Source organism: Meleagris gallopavo, chromosome 1 (genome assembly GCF_000146605.3).
Source record: "Meleagris gallopavo isolate NT-WF06-2002-E0010 breed Aviagen turkey brand Nicholas breeding stock chromosome 1, Turkey_5.1, whole genome shotgun sequence".
Taxonomy (NCBI): Eukaryota; Metazoa; Chordata; class Aves; order Galliformes; family Phasianidae; genus Meleagris; species Meleagris gallopavo.
In genome coordinates this window covers 110,102,291-110,123,653 of record NC_015011.2, presented here as the reverse complement: position 1 = coordinate 110,123,653, position 21,363 = coordinate 110,102,291, and the positions used below count along the sequence as shown (strand labels likewise).

The window sequence follows — 21,363 nt, the reverse complement described above, 5'->3', positions numbered from 1 at the left end:
GTTTACATTTAACTGAAATTAATATTATTTTTCTAATGTATTACACCACAAGATTTCTGGACTAGCTTTTGCTTTCCTGAAGCCAAAGCAACTTCCCATTTAAGTCTGTGCATTAAGAATCATATACTTAAACTGACCAGGGAAGCTGCTTCTGTACATAATGCAGGCAGTCCTTAGTCAGGTCTGCTTTCTGAGATGTGTATCTTCTGAACATAAAAGTGAATGTTTTGGCAGAGTAACAGAGATACCTTCTTTGTTCCTCTTGCTTATAGGTAGAGCCTGGAATAGTCTGGGGTGGGGAAGTTCAGTGTTAGCACATTTTCCTGTGAATTCTATTGAAAACAATAGAATGATCTTCTCAAATTAAAATTTTTGATTTTTCTCTTCACTCTCTTTGATTTGATTGGATTACTGTTTCTTACTGTATACTGTTCATTGATCTATCTTTAACAACTACAGCTATGTGGTAAGAGCAATGGATTGTCTATTGAATGCCTATTAAAGCACCTTCAGGGATCATACAGCTGTCACATCCCATCTTTCCTGGACAGGGTTTCCAAGTCTACCAAATACCACAGCATCTCCAACTGAGGTTTTTAGTAGAGGCATGATTTTAAGGAGAGGTTATGTTTTTGAACTTAAAAGGTAGGTTTTTTATCTATTACAAGAAAAGAAAGAGGAAGGACAGCTGAGAAGAAGCTGAGAGAAACTGGAGGGTTAATTACTGTATTAATAAAAAAAATGCAGTTGTGGTTTGAGCAAAATTATTAATAATTTTAGGTTATAGTTAGCAAATAATGTTGACCAAAAAGAATATTTTTATTGGAAAGACTATGATTTTTCATCCATTTTGGCATCTTCCTCCCTATGGCATTTTGATATAGTACAGCTACTATTTGAAGTTATGTATTTGCTGAAATTATGGAGTTGCTGAGGCTTAAATAAGACTCATAGAAATGTCTGAACTGTTGAATACTCCAAGGGGGGCATAATGCAATTTGTAGTTCTAGCTCATATGTAATTGATTTCTTCAGTAGTGTGTTTTTACCATGCTGGTATTTTATGGAAATCTGTTGCTACTTTCCTTCTTTCCTTCCTTCCTTGTTTAACTGGGGAGTCAGGTAAATTAAACAACAATCCTAATTTTTAAATTTATGAAATAAATATTGATAAAAAGTTGGCTTTTCAAAATTTTGGCAGGTACTTTGTTTAGTAGTGTGGAAGTTCATTAACAATTTAGTGTAAAATAAAGACAAACGTACACGAAAAAAAGGATATTTTTTTCAAAGAGTGTATAACTCTTTAAACACTCTTGAATTGGTCCATATTTTGTTTGCAATAGCATATTTCATATTCTACAGTTTTATTATGAAAGCTGGGATGGATTCAAACTACAGAATACAAAACTGAGTCAGGACTGAAGTTCTGATATTTCTCCTGGCCCTTCCTGAATATAACAGAGAAGGAGGCTGCAGGGAAGCAAGTTCTGAGTAATGCAAAGAATCTATCTTCAGGGCCTTTATACATTGATCTCTTTCACAGACTCAATGCGAAATGAGAGTTCAAAGAATCAGACTCCTTAGTTAATGCATGTGCAGTCTGGTCTTTATCAATGTCAATAAAATAGAAGGAAAAATCATTGTGAATGAAGACTTAATGTAGAATACATACAGGTAGCTGCATAACCTGTAAGGGGACTACTGTAGCAGAAGACTGCTTAAATTTCTGGGAGATGAAGAGGAGAGCTTGAAAACTTTTATCTCTGATTCTTTCTCCTTTATACTCCCATATAACTTACATAGTCTTGCAATGAAATAAGAGCAAAGGTGATAAGAACAGACCTCTGCGGCCTAGTTAGAGGGGCCTTCATGTGTGTGAATGGTGACTGAGGTACAGATTCATCAACATTTTGCTGTTCTTCTTAAAAGTTAGTTTCAAACGCAAGTCTTTTCTCAGCTGGGTTGACAGAGAATGAAAAAAAGATCTTTTTTCCCTTCAGTCTTCCTATCAGCTGTTAGCTATATCTCTAAATAAGCCAAACCATGCAGGCCTTTGTCAGCTAGGAAAACAGACACATCCCAAACAAAAAGAGCTCCACATCCTCCCTCTAACTCATGCTATTTAATTTCTCCCGCCTTTGTAATTTAGTGACCCCAGCTTGATTCTGAGTTGGTTTTGTGCTGTGCATGCCAAAGCAATGTAGTTTCCATTTCCGTTCATGCTTACAGAAGTCAGCTAATACAAACAGAAAGGGAGACAGAGGATTAAAAGATACAGTGGCCCATGATGCTTGCTGCTCATTGTCTCCTACCCTCTTTTTAATATCTCCTACCTTGTGCATCTTGGGATTCCCTAGTCTATAGCTCCCCTGCTTGTTGGTTTCTGTACTTCTTTCCTGCTGAGTACCTCTCATGCATTCAGCTATAATTTACCCTCAGTGAGAAGATTCATCACTTTAGCAACCTATATATAGCAGATAAAGCTGGAGATTCGTTTCTGAAAAACACGAGAGGTTCAAGAGGAGTGAAGTCAAACTAGTTTATTTTCTGAAGTCCAGCTTCCAAACTGGATCAAACAATAATGAGTTTGCTTTGGAGGTACTAGAAGATGTGAATTAGGTCAACGGGAAGGGCACAGGCTTCTGGCAACACATAAAATGCAAGACTGTGTGGCATCAGAGTTCTGTTTCATCACTTCCTCGTGGATTTCACAAAGAAACTGTGTCCCCTGAGGCCCTCCTGTGCCCCAGAGCAATGCAGCCTGACAGTACTGTACGCAGTCTAACTGTGCAGGTGCCATACTCAGCCCACCCCAAGACTCAGATGGCAGAGCAAGTACAATTTTAAAGCAGAAGAGAAGTGTGAGTTTCTAGGTGTATGGAGCAAGAGACACAGCGCAAATGTGACTTTCTGTAAAGCATCTGTAAAGTGCCGTCTAACTTTGCATACCCCTTGAATGTTTTGTAATAGCAAGATTATTATTTATTAGTTAACTTGCTATTTTGCAGTACTTTCTCAAGCAAGCTCGAGAGTGGGGTTTTGGGGAAGCAGACACTCAACTGGGACAAAGTGTCATTGGTTTTAGTAGCAATGTGATCTTACATTGGTAATATTGCTAAATATAGCAGCATTAATTCATGCACTCAGATGAAACTTTGCCAAGTCCAGGTGATCTCACAGACTTGTATTTAAGACACAGAAAGGCCCCTGCACGTCCACACCTAAGGCTGGGGCATTTTATTTACTGTGCAACATACACTAAGTAAGCCCTTCTTAGGCCTTTGGCATATTGTTTAACCAGAGCAGTGTTATGCAGAGGTTATGTGACTGGATGCTGTTTGGGCAAACATTTCTTCTTCCTGCTGTCTCATTGTCATGGTTACCAAGAAATGTGGTGTGCTCTCTACTTCCTTGAAACAGGCCCCCATCCTTTTGCATTCAGATGCAGCAGAGAAATGTGGCACTTACATGCTTAAATACTTGACTGTGCTGCTGTGGGAGTGTCAGAAATGCCTTATCATTGATCAGTTTACCCACTAACTCAACTCTGTAACCTTCCCGATCATTAAGCAATCTAGAAATGAAAACAGGAGCATGGTGACTAATGAGCTATTTCAGTCAAAGAGCCAAACCAAATTTTATTGAAACATAAGGGAATTATTGCATTGGCTTTATTAGGTTGATGTAGCAATTGCACTTTTTTATAAATCTTAATTGCAGCATATTGAGAGGAGAATGCATTTAAAATTTTTTTTTATACAAAAAAATGCAAACATGGAAATGAATTCAATTTTGAAAATTGAATTATTTCTATGAGGACTTGGTTACAGAATGAGTTTCAGTGAAGCAAACTATGTCATGTTTTGGTAAATACAGAGAGAAAGGTTTCATGAAATTAAATGCAAAAATTAATGCTCATATCAATTTGGCATGAGAATATGATTCAGATGTTGAAAACTTTCCTCGCTTTTCATTCAGAACACACTTACACTAAGTGAAAAGCTCAAAATGAACAGTTTAGCTGGCCAATTTGGCTTCATTTCCTGGATACAGAATATCTGTGAGCAGTTATGGTTCCTTCCATCATTCCATTAGTCAAAATTACTTAGTCTGTTTCCGGTTTTTCTACTAAACTGGATTAAATTGATTGAAGCTTTTTAAATTTGCATCCTGTCAATCCTGATCAATTCATATGAAACGGAAAATGTTTCGTCTTTTTTGTTTGTTTTGTTTTTGAAAGAAACACCAGAAGGAATTATAGGTAATTTTTAGGTCCCTTACAACCTGGGCCATTCTGTGATTCTGTGATTAGTTCAGTATGTCAACTAGTGGCTCACTTCAGTTATGATTCTCACTTTGTTTGACTGTGATTAATTGGATAAGTTTCAGAGTAGTATATTTTTTTCTCGGAGTGCCTAAATGAGGGAAGTTTTACAGAAGAATGATGAACTAAGGTTTTGTTTTGTTAATATGCCTGACTCAACATTCCTTTTGCATACCAGTAGAAGTTTGACAGTAAAATATATCCCTGTGCAAGATAAGCTGTGCAAAATATATGCATCAGTCAAGTTTACAGTAAGGCAGATGCTGGTACGTACAGCCATTCTTTTCAAGTCATATAGGTGCTTCAAGGCCTTCAGAATCATGTCCATAGGTTTGTTTTAGGTCTCCTGAACTAAGATTAAGAGACAAATGCAATACAGACACAAATAAATTCATGTGAATGTTTTGTTTGTTTGTTTGGTCACTGTTCTGGTTTTCTTCCTTAGCTGTAAAGAGACCTTCTTCAAAGTAGTCACCTAAATACGAAAAGTATTTCTTGGGTTAGATTCCCACAGAAAATTTGAAGGTTTCCACTTAAGTTATACTGTCATTGTACCAAAGGCATACATAAATTCTTCATAAACGCATAAGCAGTGTTAGAGAAGACGTAATCACTAAAATAGTTTGCTGAAAACTACACCTGAGTTTCCTGCTGAAGTATGTAACTTCTGTATGGAGGTGCACAGCTATGGGATTTATAAATTTACCTTCTGTATAGCTTCAAACAATGTAAATTGCCATAGGACCTGAACTTTCACCAGTAAAACTTCCATAATGCCTGAATTTCTGCCGGTGCCTGCAGTGCATACTCAGTCAAGTTCCAGTGTCCCTAATCTCAGACATGAATTACAGTGGAAAATTGGCCTTCTTTTCTTGGTTCACTTGTTTTGGCAGATATTCCCTTGCCTTCTAAGTCAGAAAGTTTGCGAAAAGGGCAGAAGGGGTTGTTTTCTGCTCCGTTATGTCTGGGAGCATTACCTTGACGGGGAGAATGTAAAAACCTGCCTACCACTGTTAGGAAAGATGAGATTTGAACCTCAGTCTCTTTCACACACAGGTCTGAAGAGTAGGAAGGAACAACTTCTACTGGGGAGAAGGGAAAGAAAATGTATTGGCAACTGTAAATAAAGATGATTTATGCCCATTATGTATGCATTATATCCATATCTATTAATGCTAACTAAAGGGAGCCACTGTTTCTTCAATATAAGATTAAGTATGTATTATCTGTGCATAACCTTTCTCTATGCTGTCATTACAATATACCCTTCTGATTTTGCTTTGTTGCCTTTGGTAATCATGTTGTAGATAAATGAACATAGTGAGCAGGGAGATTAAAAGCCTAATCCAGGATTAAGAATTTCATTAGATTCGCTAAGATATTACGCTATAAAGCTGTTCTTGTCTTCCTTGTTGAATTCATTCATGTACATCAGCATTTTAAATTAAAAAGAATTTAAATGATCTCCTCATGAGTTCAAATTTCTATAGATTGCTTGTAGAGGCAAATTGGCTCATAACAGCCTGGAATACTATTACTTGAGATTTGCAGTATACTTTCTAGGAGTCTCCCATTAGCACTCTTGCTTAGTTGCTTTAGCAACATAAACGTAGATAGATCACACATGTATCACATCACAAACGTAGATTTTTTCACACATGTGAAGAGGTCTGTTTAGTTTCCCCCTCACTGAATACATGCTGTTTTTGCAGAACATATGTATTTGAGGCATTAGCCATAATGGGCCATTAGCATTTTCTAGTGCTCTCTCTCAAAAAAATAGGGGAAAATCATATATGCAATTGGTGAGAAAGAGTAAACTAAAATGAGGTAAGCTGCTGTCAGTCATCATCTGCACTGCAGTCAGAATGCTGTGGCACTAGCAAATGTCAGCATAAATGTCAGACACAGGATTACAAGCAGCAGTGGGTTTTTTAAACAGGACCTCTGGTAAATCCAGAAAGGGCAGAGACCTGCTTGCTTTATACCCTTTTCTTCTGACTGTATTTCCACTGATAATAGCAGCACCTGAAATGGCATTTACTTCTGTGGTGTATATTTAAGACAATTTATGTAGTTAATAGAACAGCTGTACTCATGATTTTAGTACTGGTTCATGCCATCAGTGCTTGATGCCAGAGTAATTTGATGTACAGCAAATTAAATTTTGCTAACGCTCTGCTGACATGGTGCCTTATATTCATTGTTTGGTTTGGAAAATTGTATATGGAAAATGATGCCTTTGCCTTACTTTCATTTAAGGTACAGTGATGACTACTAAGATCAGTTTTTCACTTAAGTTAATAAGTAGCTTCTCTTTACTTGCTGCACATAGATAAAGCTATCTGGGATGGATTGTTCTGAGATATCCCAGAGCAACAGTATGCATGGTCCTCAGAGTCTGTGAAAAGTTAACTAAGGGAAAGACAGGATTGCTCTGAGTAGGCTTTTGTTTTCTAGTGGAAATACCACAATAGTAATAATGGAAAATTTTGCAAATGGAAACAGATTGAGATACACTGAGTTCTCAAACCCTCTATGAGGAAGCTGACCAATGCAGAGGTTGTCATTCTCAGGCCTTTATATAGACTGCACCTTCTGTCACTCTTCCTTTGATCTCCAAGGCCATTTTGTCCTTGCTGTGGACCAAGCTAGAACCGCTGTCCTGTCTTCTATGCGTTGGCTCTTAAAATGCACCAGCTTTGATTTTGTACCTTTTACTTCTCTCTGGAATTCCATGATGTCCTATTTTTTAGAATATGGTCAGAAAAATAGGTGACCCTGTGATAAAATAAACACATCAGTCTAGGTCATTCCTGATGGGATTAGAAGTGCTACATTGTATGGCTAAGATACCTGCTATTTGCACAAGCTTAAATGTATGTGCATTCTGAAATAATGTGGAACAGCTGGCATGCTCTGAACTCATATCATATTGCAATAACATGCTCATAAGCAAATAACCTAATCCTTACAGGATAACTATACAGGATATCCACCTTACTTACCTTGAAAATCTGTTTCAACTGAGTTGAAGTATTCCACTTCCCTTCAGAGTCTGACCAGTGGGGAATAAAGAGACTCCCTAATCTCGTCAGTAGAAACAAAATTTAAGAAAAAAATGAATGTTAATACAGGCCCGTGTTCTCCGATCACATGTGATAGTGAGGGACAAAATTCTTGTTCCTTGCTTTCCTTCTGTCTGCTTTGTCACTCTCTCACAAGAACTTCCTACTCCAGAAGAATCAGACTTCCTTGATTTTTATCAACATCAGGCACTAGCTTGTTTGTCAAAAACAGTCCTCATGATGGGTATGTGGTGTCTCCTAATAACACTTAAGTGTTTATCAAAGTGTTTTATCTTCAGCTGTTCTTTTTCTGTGATGACTTTCTCCCTTTTTCTCATCAACTTAAACCTAAGGTTAGTTTCCCATGAGTCAAATCAAGATCTAGTTTTCATAATTCATTATAAAGCAATTCTAGTTCCATCAGAGCCCTTACATGACTCTTTTTTCAAGCTGTAACAATGTACCTTCCTATTATTTGTGACTAGAAATAAGTGCATGTTCAAATATAAACGCCATTTGAGTTTGCTTCTCTGTACATTTAAATAAAAAGGTATCAGAAAGCAAAAGAAGCCAGATATTATGAGAAGCCACTACAGCTATGAATTAAGAAAAACTTGCCCTTCTCATGATGAATACAAGGCAATGAGAAAGAGCTGAAGCTTGGTTTATAACAGAATTTCACTGTTGAAGCAAACCCAAGATCTCACTGACTTTGTAGTTTAAAGAAGCTCAGAAGGATTGAAGTCAGATACAAATCTTGTGGCTGATCTTTTTTTTAATAACAAACAAAAATATTAAATGCAGAAGCCTCTTACATAAACTGTATGTATAGACACAGAGTGGTGACTGGACAGAGGAATGTGTTTGTATTGTGTGAGAAGTTAACAACTAAATAAATTGATGAACTTAAGAATAATGTGAAGAAAGATGCTAAGCTAAACTAGTGATTTTAGGAGGAAGCAAAATAGTCATTTTCTATATAGTTGCATAGGTTAAATGTGCAATTCAATGTTCAGTTGAAAATGACAGGGCTTTCTGTAAAATGGCTACTGGCAAACAATTTCCTAGCATTTTAGAGTGTTTCTGTAAAGGACCATAAGATCACATGTCATTTTATCTTAGTGAAAGCAACAGAAGCTCTATGAATCTCAAAATGCTTAAGTGATTTATGGAAATGAACATATTTCCTGGGTAGATGTTGCACAGCAAAGAATCTCCCTTCCCTTTCCCTTTCCTAATCCACTGCTTCTGAAAAAACATGGTGAAGAAACTAGAGACACTTGTGTTGAAGAGGCAACCAAAGGCAGGAAGTTGGTGATTTAGGACTATAAAACAATGGATGCAACTACTGAACTGAAGAAAAAAAGTAAAGAAAGGCAATATTAAACTAGAGGAAAGTTAACACTTTCATCATGAAAACAATGGTCCTGCTAGATGTTTGAGTACTGACAAGAATTTCTGAGAGCACACGCTTTGTGACATCTTTGGGAAAATAAGGACCATATTAGAGTGCAACCCAGTAAAGGCTTGCACAGGGAATTCCTTGATCTACCCATTAAGCATATGCATGGGCAACACTGTATAGATAATAAGTAGACTTGAGGTTGTTGGAGGAAGAAGATGCAAAGGAAATTTTTTAAGTTTGTTATATAGGGAGACAAAAGAAAGGTTAAAACTGAAAAGGAATTTTAAACAACAGAGACAGTCTTGAAGGACCCGAGCAAGATGTCTGCGAAAATTCATCAAGCTCAGAATTCAGAAAGGGAAAACTGATGGAAGATCAATGCCTGAGTTTGAACAAGCTGCTTATTTTAGAAGGGGTAGAGAAGACAAGGAAGACAAGGAAATCAGACTAGGACATGAGCTGCCAAGTAGCTACAAAAAAAACTTTCAAAACGTCTCTCTAAATGTGGATTAAAGAAGCAAACATGACAGCCTGCCTGCAATAGCCTCACTGCTAGGCCACAGCCATTTAATGTGTTTATACCAATGTTATCCAGTCTCAAGACAAAGAACAAATAAGAATAACCCAATATGAGGAAAATAGTCACGGCATCTGGCAGGCAGATGCAGTTTCTCAGTGAAGAGCTCTGTGTCATGCCCAAAGGGGAGCTATATTCATCTGTCCCAGTATGGCTGTCCTGGAAACAACAGTTTCAAGGCTTTGAAAAGACCAAAGGATGACTCAGAATTAGGATATTCTGCTTTTCTCCCTGACTTTACTAAAGAAAAGAGGGATTGGACTGTTGTCATTGCTAAGACAAACCTGGCACGTGTCAAGATGATGGTGCATCTGACAGAGGGAGAGGCATGGAGGGAAGAGAAGGATTGGCAGACGTGATAGTAAATCCATATGTGGTAGAGGAGAAGATGGAGAAAGATTCACCAAGAGGAAATGTATGGTATTTTGAGAGGAAAAGAATACAGAAAATGGTTGGTAATAGCTGGTTACAGGTACTCAGAAGTCTGGAAAAGTGGACATCAGATATTGGCTGATGGGTATATATTTCAAGTGGGCACCAATGCAATTGATTTTAGGTATGTAGACATAATCTGATCCAGACTTGCTGAGAGAGATGTGAAGTTCCAAGTCACAGTGAGGAATAATGAAACAGTAAACTCATGGCATTTAAAAACTGAGAGGAAATTCAAATTTTAAATAGTAACACAGGTGAAATTTGTCAGAAAGAAGAAAAGAGAATGGAAGGGAAAAATATATATATGTGAAATAGAACTGTGGATGACATTTGCCTTCTAACTGTTGCTGCAAATTTATCTCATCCAGACTGTGTGAAACCTTCCACTACCCCTTCCCTGTTTTGGGGAATTGTCTTATTCTTAGGTTGAAGACATTCAATTCATTTGTCAGCTGTAGACTCATTCTTGACAAGGCAAATATAATATAACAGATTATCTTCCATTTAAAAATTGCAGATTTGGATCAGCTGCCATGTAACTGAGTTTCATTCCTTCCCAAGGGTTCCATCTATCCCCACAAAATGAATCTGTGTGTACTAACTTAGGGTTTTTTCATGAGAAGGCAATATCCCTGCTCCCTGGAAACTTGCATTTGTTATTAGTCTTTGTGAACCTCCTCTTTGAAAATGTCAAATCCTTTAAATTAATGCTTGGGAGGGTCATATTTTGCATTTTGGTTGTTGAAAAGATCTTGCATTTATTTGACAAAATAAAATTCCCCGAGGATCAGCAACCACAGTTTATATGTAGAAGTGTAGTGTGTTTTCTGTAATTTGGGGGTCAACTACTTGCATAATAATAACCAACATTCAAAACTTACAGTAGTTTTTTTCTTTCATTATTTTTCATCATGTATTTCCCCTTGTTTTTTATATGGCTGTATCCTGCTCTCAGTAATGTATTTGTCTTTCCAGATACAGAACTGATCCCTGAATGGTTGAAGAAATATCTTCAAAAAGTTTTGGAGGGTTAACATTGGTCACCAGCCAATTTTCTTTGATTCATTATCAGTTATGAGGGATTTAATTCAAATCGTGAATTAATAGTATTCAACTATCCTTTTCAGCAAGGGTAGCTTTATCATAAAAAAACCCACAGTTTTATAATGGGATTTTAGAGAGCATATCAGTGTCTTCAAATGTCCTTACCCAACAGCAATTTTATTTTTAAATTCTATTTAACTAAATCAAGCACAAGTATAGGAATTTTTAGATGCAGGGTGAGATTCTTGAAAACAAACACACAGCCTTCTTGAGGAAAGAGTAATTCCAAAGGGAAAAATAAAAATAACTAAAAGGTAAATTGAGTGAATGTGCTAAGCCCAAGGAATCTTGTATCTTTGTCCAGTAGCATCCACCTTTTTCACTTGCCCTTGTGCATTTCCTTGAGATTACATGGGGAGGTTGAATACTGTAAGAGCAAGGCGCTGTTTTTTAGTGAGAGTTAAAACTGATAATGTGCCCAGGGGTATTAGCTCAGCAGTTTTGTTTGATTTTTGCCTTGAGAGATACTGGATTAACCCCTTTACTGTAGCCATTGAGCATAACTTTCACCAATTCAAATAGTTCTCTGTCTCAGCTCCTCCTACATAAAACACATAAGCATTAAATATAAAATTATTATGATAATAGTGGCTATATGAATAATGAAGGTAGGTAAGTATTCAGCCTATATATTTGCACAGTTCAGTACCACCTCTTTAAACACAACCTGTAAGTGTACATGAGCTTAAACTGTCATTATTACCATTTGAGTTTCACAGAATCTAGTGTACTTAACTTCCCAGATGGTTTGTAAAAGAGAGACATTATTTGTTGTCCCTAAGTCAAAACTGCACACTTATTTCTCCCTCTCCAGTGTTTTATAAAAAAAATACTTCCATTAGTAAAATCTTACAGTAGGAGAAAAAACTGACTTTATTTTCTGGGATCTCTATAGCTTTTTTTTCTTTTCCCTTTTTTCTGTAAATTTTTTTTGCATTTAGCTCTAGACAGTATCAACTGTATCACTCACTCTCTTTGTATCTCCAGTCCACTTCACATTCTGGTATCACAGTCTTAAGACAACTTGCACTGTTTGGGTTGGTAGCATTGCACTAACATGTTTTTAAGTTAAAAAAAGAATTCACTGTTCAGCAAAATTTTTAAATGAAAATCCTTTCTTTTCTCAATACATTTAGTAAATCCCTTCCCTTTCACAAATGAGAAATCATGGCCTAAACTGTTCTGACAGCATTTCTAAGTTTTTCACTTTCAAAGCTTTTTGTGTTTTATAAATCTAATTAACTGTAATAAGAAAATAATGGGACATAATGTTTGTTTTACGAGGTGATTGATCTCTTGGCAGCCTGGCAGACTCTTTTATTGATTGGTTGGTGGATAATGTCAGAGTGGATATGTCCTGAAGCAGAATAGCTGACACCTAAATCCATATGTGACAGATTACCATCTGTGTTGGAAGACAGGTTTCTTTGTGAAATTGCAAAGATAACAGGTGAAAATGGAGAAAGTGACATGAGGGAAATGTGTTGAAACCTGCCTCAACCCTCCCATGCTATAAGAGCATTTACACAAAGCTCTCCATTTTGTGGGCAGCGTGTTTTCGGGATGAGGGAGATTAAATTTTAATTACACTCATTCCTGTCTGCCCAGTCTAGTTTTAGTTCTGTTAATTAGGAAAATGCCTTGCCCCACAACCTAACCATATAGCTAATTAAATAGATAACCTTCATTTGCTACTTAGTGGAACTTTGGTTCAGCAATGATTATCATACATTACAGTTAATTAGCACCATGGGAGGGAAAATGAGGATGTCACTGAAGTGCAAAACTCAAATTAGAGGTGCTATAAAATATGCCTTATTTCATTTTATAGCTATCTGATGCAAGGAAGTCACGCACTACCCTACCCGCCTCAGTTTCACATTTGTTAAAGGAGAAATAATTAAACTTATCTCTCCTGCAAAAGTGTTTGTAGGTTTAATGCAATAAAGTTGATAAGATCCTGGCCTTTGAAATCCTCAAATAGAAGATGCTGCGTAAATAGAATTATTCCTCTCTGAAATATGCAAAACATGTTAGAGGCAGTGAGCTTCGTTCAGAGAGCGCAGTCACAGATAGAATGGTGGAACAGCACATGTACTTCTTAAAGTGGACTGTGCCTGTACGGTTCTACACATATTCACAATGTCTTCCAGGATAAAACGCTACCAATACATGGTGTTGTGTCAAACCACTCAAAAGCCCAGACTAAAAAGGAAAAATGTCTGTAATTTGACAGAACTTTTTACAGTAAATGACTTTTTTTCAAAATGCTTTGTTCAATTAGAATAATTCATTTTAAAGTATTTGTCCTGAAAATATCAAGTGATAATTACCAATGCCTCATTACACAGATAAAATAAAGTAGGGAGGTGTTAAAACATGCCCAGACTGCTAGGTAAACTTTTTAGAAAACTGGACTAGGACTTCTAACTCCCTGTAATCTACCAGACAGCGTTTACATTTAGATTTTCTTGCAGTGCCACCACTTCTGTGTGCTCACATCCGCTGTTTGGTCTCCATAAATGTTCAGCAAGTGTTGATGATTGTCAGTGGGTCTCATATTTTTCTGCTTGGAGGAATTCAGTGAACACACCATTGCTTCATACTCACTTCCATGTCAGGTGCCTTTTTGCCAGACAGCCGTTTGCTGCTGTTTGTTACAACAAAATGTAATGGAATATCGGCAGGAAGGTTCAACCTCTACTGCCATACCACCACCATCTGCCTATGTTTCAATGGGACAACATAATAAAATAGGAGCCATTACTTTTGGAGCAGCCCTTGTAGTTTGGAAAGTGTTATTTAACACAATGAGAGTGTAGGTTATGTTTTTGTTAATCCCAAGTTACTTACTGTATTGCAAGTTACTCTGAAAAAATAAGAGGCAAATAAAAACAATTGTAATCTGAGCATTAGTAGCATTGATAACATTTATAATGTAGAGCGATGTGTGCTTTGTGCAAGCCTGTCCTGTTTGTCATACTAAGTAAGGCAGCTTGTTGGATTGTGCATTGGGGTGGTATTCATGTTTGGGAGAGTAAATTTGTTTTTCTGTGCATCTATTTCCCCAGCACTGACAAGGTTAAAGAGTTTTGTGGCCTGTTTTATAAAGTACTTTGTGGTCTGCATGCATCAGGGAACTAATACCTGTGTCAACAAGACAACAATAGTTATAACGGTTAGGGAAGACTGGTGATTTTTAGAAGCATGAGAAAAGAGAAAGAAAGAAAGGAAAGCAGAGGAAAATGCCACGAGTGGGAATAAAAAGCTAAGAAGAATTGGCAGACTAGCCAACTCTGCAGGAAACATGCCTACCAATATCCCCTGAATGTTGATAATAGCGTAATTAATCCTAACATGCTGTCTTTAGCAAAAACAAGAAGGGCATGACATTCCTGTAATTATTTTTGGTTGATCTTGGAGTATATTATTTTCCTGGAGCTAGGTAGCATTTTAATACTGCAAAGGATTAGACAGACAGAATCAGTTCAAATATTTGTCCAGCCATTGAAAAAAGAAGCCTAACTTCCGCCTGAGATGAGGCTTTGGAAATCTCCATATCCATCATTGTTTAAGAACTAAGTGAAGATTGCATGTTGATTACCCTTTCAGTTCTATTTAAGCAGCTTACGCAGAAAGTTAAATTCTAAGTTACTTAAAATCACTACTTTTTAATTTGTTCTCTGATTTGTGTGTGGCAAGGTAAAGCTTTCTGAGTTTGTAGCACATACACACTCATGCATGCACTCGCGTCCAGATTAGAATTAGATGAGTCTTTTTAACATGACTTATGCTCAGCAGAGCTTGAAAAGCTACAAAGTGAAACAGGAACAGTCATTCCCATCAATCTTCACCAGACTTCTGTGGTTTGTCCTTAGTCTGTTATTGGTCTGTGTCCCATTTGTGCAGGAGCTGTCATTTGGTGTTTGTAGCAGATCCATAGCTTGTATGAGCAAGGTATCGTTTAACTATATCAATGCTCGTGCTACATTAAGAGAAGTCCTTTTGGATTTCATTGCTAATGCACTGGCAGCCCGTCAGACCTCCTGGTCTGAAATGACCAGAGTGTTGTGTAAACACTGATTATCAGAGCATTTCACATACAACCCTTGTGGAGAAATACAGCTCTTTATATGCTCTTGTATTTCTAGGGATATGGGGGAACAAAGCACTGTGGAAAGTTTGAACCACTTTTTATGCAACTTGCATTATCAATTGAAAACAAGCCACTTCAAAGCTATGTTTGAAAATAAGAGTTTTATAATTTCTACAGACAGTCCCAATCATAGAAGATAATATGGAGATTTGACAAAGTAATTTCAAATCTGGTAGAGATATCGTGATGGGCTTCCAATGTGTTTTTCTTCCCCTGCATGGTAGGCAGATACAGCATGGAAGCATACTCTCTGTTCACAGGAGCCACCTGACAAAGGTGGTACCAGTCAGTTTAGAGATAAATGGGCCCCTCTTCTCACACAGTGGAATCATTTATTTTCACATGGCTCATAACACAAATTATTTATAGCTGTGGAAAGAAAAATAGTGGGGATATAGGCTTGGTGCAATTTCTGTGAACCAGTTAGACACGATGTGGTTGGATACTGCTCTCTTTCAAGTGAAATGCAGCAATGTACTGCTCTCCATAGAGTGAAATAATTTTTACATGCCTTGTCAGTCTCGCTATGGCCATGGAAAGAAATACAGTGAAAGCAGAGACACTGGCGCTGTTTGTGTTATTTAGAATGTTTTTGCAGCTAACAGTTTTGACCTCTATTCTGTTTTGATGGTCCTGGTTTCAAAAGGCCACGTCATGTCATCCAGCGAGAAGAAATGAATAAAAACTTTCTTTTCCTGTGGACTCTCCCAGGTTTTGCGTAGATCCCGGTTCAGGATTACTCCAAAGAATTGCTGGTGTAAAACTGATACGCTGCATTGTCAGTGGAATTGAAATGGATTAACAGCTTCAAACCTACCCTCTGAGGCCAGGAAGGTTTCATTTTTGTCCCTTGTGGACTGCAGAGACCCTGAAAAAAAAGTTAGCGAGACTGTAGTCTGGAATGTAACATGTGAAATCCAAGGGCTATCATTTAAAACATCAATCCTTCAGAATGGTGTTTGACGGCTGCAAGTAATTTCTGCTTCATAGCCCAGAGGTCATGTTGTTCTTATCAAGGGTAAAGGAGACCTTCCTCATGACAGATGACTGTTCTGTGTGTTTATGATAACAATATATTAGCAATTTTAATTTACATTTTAATTTGTCCAAAAGTTTTGTCATGGCAAGGTACATCTGTGCTGTGAAAAAGGATGGAGCAGTTGTGGTAATCCATCACGAGAAGTGTACAAGAGACCCAGTTAACACTTGTTGGAGCTAGGAGAGATAACTCACGAGAATGGAAATGGCTGGGGAACTAGGCCAACTAGTCATGTGTTTTCACCACTGATCTGTACCTGTCCTTGTAATCATAGCTGAAACCAGATGGGTTGCTGCCTACAGTCTCATGCTGTTGTGTAGAGCATCCTGCAGTGTAATCTTCACTAGGTCAGGTTGGGAGCCTAAGGTTACCTGTCCTTGGCTAGTCTGTTTCAGTCACCAGAACTTGAGGATCACAGACAAGAAATAAGACTCCTGCTGTCAGCTCAGTTTGAGGACTCTGTTACCTGAGACAGAGATTGCATTTGGGCAAAGCACTCAAGGCTTGATACCACCACATCTGCAATCTATCATTTTACCTTCCTGCTTTTAGTAGGATTGAATGCAAAGTCCACTCATGTGCAGAAGCAGATACAAAACCAATAAACTGTAGTATTAGTTCTAAGGTTTCATTTCTGTTTTCCATATGTCCAGTTCATGAGCAAATTTTTTTCATTATACTTGCCATTCTTGCTCATTGGAGTAGTATGTCCTCCTGAATGTATTTCGGTTAGTGTCCATGCAGCAAAGCACTATTTAGGAAAGTGAGCTGAATTTGCTTCTGAGCTATTAAAATTTCTAGATTAACCTCCTCGCTCCTCTTACAGACATATTTGGCTGCTTTTTGTATTCCATGTGCAGAAATGTGGTAAGAGCCTTATTACTTTCTCATGTGTGTAATCATGTTTTCAAAAATGAGTGAATAAAAGACCCTCAAAGTCATCTTAAATTTAAATCATTCTAAATGCCCCCTTCACTCACCAGCATCGTGCTATACTTGATAAATTTCCATCTCCACGTTTTAGTTCCTAGCTTTGTGTTCTGCAGGAGTTGTTTTTTAAATGATCAGCTGTTTCTTCAAAGTTTCAGAGCTTATAGTAAGAAACTGTTCAGTAGCAAAGATCACATTCCACTTATTTTTCTGAAGGATCTCATTTTCTCTTCCAGAAGTATGCAACCAAGGCTCAAACATATTGCTTCTTTTGTTTGTATCTCTAAAAAGGCCTATATTTTTGCAGTATTATTCTCCTGAAAAAGTAATAGGTTTGGGTTTTTTTTTCAGAAAATCTGCATCCATAGTTTTGTAAACAGGGAAGGGTGGAAAAGTGCCCTGCATTTCAAATGAGGTGAGCTATCGTACCCATGTTACACAAGCTTTTATGGACTGAGCATTCCAGATTTTCAAAACTTTGGGGAGAAATTATAAGGTGTAGGAGGTAGATTCAAGGTGGACCTCAAGGATCACCAACCTCCACCCCCCCTGCCACATGCAGGGCCACCAACCTCCATATCAAATACTTGACCAGGCTGCCCAGCGCCCCATCCAAACTGGCCTTAAACTCTTCCAGGGACAGGGCACCTACAACCTCTCTGGGCAGCCTGTTCCAGCACCTCACCACTCTCTTGGTAAAGAACTTCCTCCAGATATCCAACCTAAGTCTTCCCTCCCTCAACTTAAAATCATTTCCCCTTGTCCTGCTGTTATCTACCCTTGTAAAGAGTTGACTCCCCTCCTGTTTGTAGGCTCCCTTTAGATACTGAAAAGCTGCAATGAGTTCACCCTGCAACCTTCTCTTCTCCAGGCTGAACAAGCCCAGCTCACTCAGCCTGTCTTCATAGGGGAGGTGCTCCAGCCCTTTGGTCATCTTTGTGGCCCTCCTCTGGACCCTCTCCAACATACCCTTTCATTTCTTTATATAGTAATAATGGAAGTATTTTGTGATAAATCAAATGTGTTTTACTTCGTGTTTGTTGTTATTTCATTTTTTCAAGTGTTCTCATGTTTTGAGAGTTCCTGTGTTAGGCAAGAGATTAATGTTTTATGTGAGCGGAAGTCTTCTGTTAGGTAGATCACTACATCTACAAAGGATCTTCCCTGAATAGTTTTTAACATCAGAATACCTCAGTTTGGTTATTTACTTTTTCCACTGCTGACAGAAATACTTCTGTCTCCAGAACAATTCAGCCATAGCTCTTTAGTAAGCCTTGCCAGAAAGGTTTGGGAAGGGATACATCTGATGAACTTGTTTCCTAAAGGGACAGCAGCCTCCTTGGGAATCTGTGTAAACTCCTATACTCCTGACCTAAAATACTCTATTTACAGTCATGAATTAAATTTTTGCCCCTTCATTCCTTGCAGATATTGATGAGTGCTTGGTAAACAATGGTGGCTGTGACCATTTCTGCCGAAATACAGTTGGCAGCTTTGAATGCAGCTGCCAGAAAGGCTATAAACTACTCACAGATGAACGGACCTGTCAAGGTAATACATCATTTATTTTACTCTTTGTATAATGAAGTTGTTAATTTCAATTGATGAGGTGTTTTTTTTTCTCCATTGTAAGGGGGAATGTAATTTTGTATTAGAGATCTTAATCACACTGTCATAGGAAGTAAAGTTAGAAAATACCTATCAGATTTTGATTTTCTGAAGTTGTTTTAGAACATTTTTGGAAATTTCTTGCTTCATTGTTTTCAGTGTCCTGCTGAAGCAGGAAAATCCCTGTGGTGTAGTGGAACTAGCAGAGGCAAAGATTCTAGTGTTCATGTCCTCTAATTTGCTGTGATCTCTGTGGGACAGAAGTATACCTTATTTACAGTGAATTCATTTGGAGTAACTTACTGGAATAGAGCGTTTGCAACAGTTAAAGTGAAAAAATAGTTTAATTTGTGAGCCTACTTTTTCTCAATAGAATTAGCTTATAAAAGGAATTCTGAGAGAATCCAAATGAAGTATGATTTATGTCATGTTTGTTGTGTGCTTCATGATTTGTTACCGAAGTCATACAATATAATATACAAATATTTACAAATATAAATTCTATGACTAGTTAAGTGTGTAACTATTTTAAACGTGTGAATTCTATAGCTTTATTCTGTAGAAGCCTCCTCAAAAAGACTAGAAAAATAAGGATGCGTCATTTGGGAGAGAAAGGGAAGAAGGAAATATTCATGGAAATTTTTCTACTGGGATTGCCTTTTTATTCATACATGATTATTTGCATGGGTTTTGAACACATAAAAATTACAAAGTCCAAAACAGCAGTACTTTAAAGCTTCTTTGTTCATCAGCAAAGGAGGAAAAAACGTCTGAAGATCCATATGTCTTTCCAGAGATTTTGCACTGCATCTCGTTGATACTTCTGTTGCCTAGGAAGCCTACTGCACCATGAGTTTGTCAGTGAGAAGTCAGTGCAAGGTTACTTTAATGCTAGGACATGATGGGAAAAGCTCAGATTGGCACAGTGAGTTCCACATGTTTAAATAGAAATAATGTTGAGTCACGTCAAAAAGTTGTAAGTTGCCAAGTTTTGATACACCTGCTAAAACAGAGACAAAATGTGAAAAAGAAATATTCCTTTCATGATGCCTATAGAGATAGTTAGGAATGCTTTCTGTTTCTTGAGTTTCATGTGTTGTAACATGCTCTCACTGTCATATCAGTAAGAGGTTTTGCCACTGAAGTCATTGTGAGAACACCAATGAAGAACTCAAGACCTGCATTCTTGTTAGGCAGTAGCTAGTACTAGTACAGAATGTGTTTGTTCATGATGCAAAGTCCTAATAACAGACTTTGAAACCTACCTGTAAATAATCAGGTACTTGTGATAATGAGAAACTGGAAACAGTTCTGTAAACCTTGTTTGTGAGAGTTTTGTCTCTTCATGTGCCTGGGACGCTTAATGAGTGACTTGTTGGTAACAGTACATAGCATGCAATGAATGAAGCAGTAGCTCATCTTCTTCTCACCTTCATGGTCAGACAAGAATTGAAATACAAACATCACCTGGCCATCCTAGTTTTTCCATTGTCAGTGGGCAAGGGTGGGCACTCTGCCTCTACAGGGTATGTTGATTGTCCTGTCAACTGTAGCTTATCTGTTGGCCCAACAGCCTGATTAATGCAGGCTTGGAGAATTTTTAAGTTGGAGAATTTGCTTTGCTCCCAAAAATGTAGGTCCTTCAAAGTGTGCATTGGGGAGGACAGAGTTATTTCCTGTTTGAAGTCTGAGGTATTTGGGCTGTGGAGACTGATACAGCAGCTGTGGTATGATGCCAGCTTTGTTGAAGGAGCACTCCTCAATAATTTAGTTCCTGTCTGGTGCTTAAGGTGGTAATAGGTGATTCAGGCAGTCAGAAAGCCTGCTAATAAAGAAGGAAGGTAAGTGAATTTATAGATCAACAAATCACTGATGTATGAACCACCTGTACTTTGCTGCTCCTCTGCAAAGAGAATATAGTTAGTGGAAGTGTTTATAGATATTAATGTCAGGTCTGACAGAAAAATGTGGTTTGGGGTTAGTGATTCTGCTGGCATATAAATCATCCATAGTTTTTTTTGGGGGGGGTAACAACCATTCAATATCTACCATAGAACATGACTGAGAGATCAAAAAATACATATTTTGGCTATATCATCCTTATCAATGTATGAATCAAAACCTTTTAATTTGACTCTATAAAACTTGTGTTATGTCTGTTGTTTTGATTCATAATAATAGAGTTTTTATGACTTACGATTTTGCTGTCAGCATTGTCTTTCTCTTCTGATTTCCATTTTGAAACTAAAGCTTATTGTCAATTACAAATCAGTGTTTACAAATACTAATTTAGGACCTTGGAAGTGTATGTTGTTTTGGTCAAAGCCCCATTTTATTCAGATGGCCTTCCCAGTGTATAGGGAGTTAGTCTTCAAATGAGTCCATCATTCACATCCAGGACCAGATTCTGCTAATTTTAGACAGAATGCCGTTGGAAACAATTGGTAAGAGTACCCTTTAAAGACCTGCAGAATCCCTGGGTAAGTGTGTGTTTGTGTCTGGTTCACAGCAAAGAGTCTGTAAAGAAAAACAGCCATAGATATAGGTTAGCAATATTTTTCACACTGTTGAAAATACAAATAAGCTGCTGCTACCTAATTTTCTTCATGTGATTGTTAACTTCAGCATAAGACAATTTTCAGTGTTTCCATAAAAAGGTACCATCAGAATCATTGTGAAATGCTAAGGTTGTCCCATGTCACCTCATTTCATTGATGA

The 21,363-nt window shown here is 37.6% G+C and overlaps 1 protein-coding gene across 3 annotated transcripts in view; it reads left to right on the top strand.

Annotated features, from left to right (window-relative positions):
- SCUBE1 (signal peptide, CUB domain and EGF like domain containing 1) overlaps nucleotides 1-21,363 on the top strand; it is a 94,316-nt gene that overhangs the window by 27,595 nt on the left and 45,358 nt on the right. For all 3 annotated transcript variants that reach the window (XM_031557098.1, XM_031557096.1, XM_031557095.1), the window contains one exon: nucleotides 18,466-18,588. In XM_031557098.1, the coding sequence (XP_031412958.1) occupies nucleotides 18,466-18,588 (123 nt within the window). The remainder of the gene's footprint in view (nucleotides 1-18,465; nucleotides 18,589-21,363) is intronic.